The following is a 1,620-nucleotide window of genomic DNA, read 5'->3' as shown; positions in this document are numbered from 1 at the left end:
GCCTGGCGGGCAGACCCCGGCGGGGCGCCGGGGGGCCAGAGCAAGACCGTGACCGCGGCGGGCCAGGTGGGGGGGCGGCCGCGGCATCCTTCCCTTCCTCCTCTCCCCTTCCCCCGGCCCGCCCCATCTCACCACCCTGTCCACATACCACCCCTAGCCCTGGGACCCGTGGCTTCCCCTACGCACCGCCACCTGATCCTTTCCTCTTCCCTGTCCACACCGCCCTGTCCCCCATTCCCCCCGGGGGGCGGGTCCCAGCCTAGGCCGGAACTGAGCCGGCCCCCGCGCGCCACCCCCTCGTCTTTCCGCAGTACTCCCCCGGGATGACCATGAGCGTGTGATGGGGCCGCAGACCCTTGCCCACTGCCGGCCTCGGCTTCTGCCCAGCGCCCCTGCCCGGGGCCACGGTCCAGGGGCTCGGGTGGTCCGCAGGGTGAGGGTCTGAGGTCACACCGCGGGCAACTGGACTCCCAGTCAAGGCTTGGATGGCTGGGAGGCCCCGCGCCAAGGACTCATTCATTTTATATATATATATATAAACAAACACACAAGGACCTCAGAGATGTTCTTTCCTGTTTGGGCCCTTCCCGTCATTTCTATTTTGTTCTGGGGGGCGCTCCTTGGGGAACCTTCCTTTCCCCTGGACAGCAGGGGTGGGCCCCATCAATAAATGTAACTTGATTTTGGTTTTTGGTATCTGGTCTCAAATTTCTTCTTTGGCTTGCAGCAGCCACACCCTACTTATAAGCCCAGCCTTCAAGTGTTGTGGTTAGGCAAAGCCGCCTGCTCCTCTCCCCTCCTCCCACGGGGCGGGGTGGGGGTGGGGGGGGCGGTTCTAGAAAGCTCGGGAGGGTAGGGACAACAGTTGGGAAGGGGAGGTAGGAGTCTACTGATAAAAAATGGAGACGGGGCTGGAGTTGGGCCGGTTTAGGGTTGCAGGCGCCAAGAATACAGATGTGGCTCATAGTGGTACTTGCTTTATTGTCTTCAGGGGGCCTCGAAGGGTCGGGTCCTGGGAAGCAATGGGGGCAGGAGCTATGGGGGAGCCATAACTCCTAAGGCCATGGCCTTAGGTGGTGGGCATCTGGGGTGCCTCAGCCTGTGAGTGCCCATTGGCATCACCAGTACAGCCATTGGGTGCGGTCGGCGCAGATCCTTTCTTGCAAAGCACCGGAGAGGTGGTGGCCAAGGGCCCAACTCTCTTGAGGCCAGGGCGTTCCATCTTGTGCTCCAGAAGCATGTGGTTCTGCGGCGGGAGCCCCACGCAGGCCCTGGGGGATGATCAGGGCTCAGCGGGGCCAGACCCGGAGACTGCCGTGCAGTCCCTAGGCCCTGTGCACAGCCCAGCCAGCGGACATCCGGGCCGTGGATGGGAACCCCCAAGGCTGGGGCACACCTGAGGATATTCTCGATGCAGCTGCGCTGGCGGAAGAGCGCATTGACTACGGGGCTGCCGGGCGGTGCAAGTGGCGCCTTGAAGAGGAAGCCGAGCAGTGACAGCACCGGATGGAAGCTCTGCGGGTCCGGGTCGACGTCGGTGCAGAAGCTCACTCGCTGACACAGTTCAGTCAGCAGGGCCAGGTCCAGCATGATGGGTGCAGCCAGGAGCGAGTCCTAGGG

At 63.3% G+C, this 1,620-nt stretch overlaps 1 protein-coding gene and 1 long non-coding RNA gene across 2 annotated transcripts in view; one reads left to right on the top strand and one right to left on the bottom strand.

Annotated features, from left to right (window-relative positions):
• LOC104993870 lies at positions 1-696 on the top strand. The gene is made up of 2 exons (XR_825886.1): positions 1-66; positions 312-696. It is a non-coding gene; the product is annotated as an uncharacterized LOC104993870 (long non-coding RNA).
• A 265-nt stretch (positions 697-961) lies between these two features.
• Positions 962-1,620, bottom strand: part of ISYNA1 (inositol-3-phosphate synthase 1) — a 3,011-nt gene continuing 2,352 nt past the window's right edge. Inside the window, exons 8-9 of the mRNA XM_010847308.1 lie at positions 1,397-1,614; positions 962-1,271 (exon numbers count right to left, since the gene is read on the bottom strand). Coding sequence (XP_010845610.1) covers positions 1,070-1,271; positions 1,397-1,614 — 420 coding nt within the window. The 3' untranslated portion in view covers positions 962-1,069. The remainder of the gene's footprint in view (positions 1,272-1,396; positions 1,615-1,620) is intronic.

This window comes from Bison bison, unplaced genomic scaffold (genome assembly GCF_000754665.1).
Source record: "Bison bison bison isolate TAMUID 2011002044 unplaced genomic scaffold, Bison_UMD1.0 scf7180017864248, whole genome shotgun sequence".
Taxonomy (NCBI): Eukaryota; Metazoa; Chordata; class Mammalia; order Artiodactyla; family Bovidae; genus Bison; species Bison bison.
The sequence above is the reverse complement of the archived record's forward strand: the minus strand, read 5'-3'. Positions and strand labels throughout refer to the sequence as shown.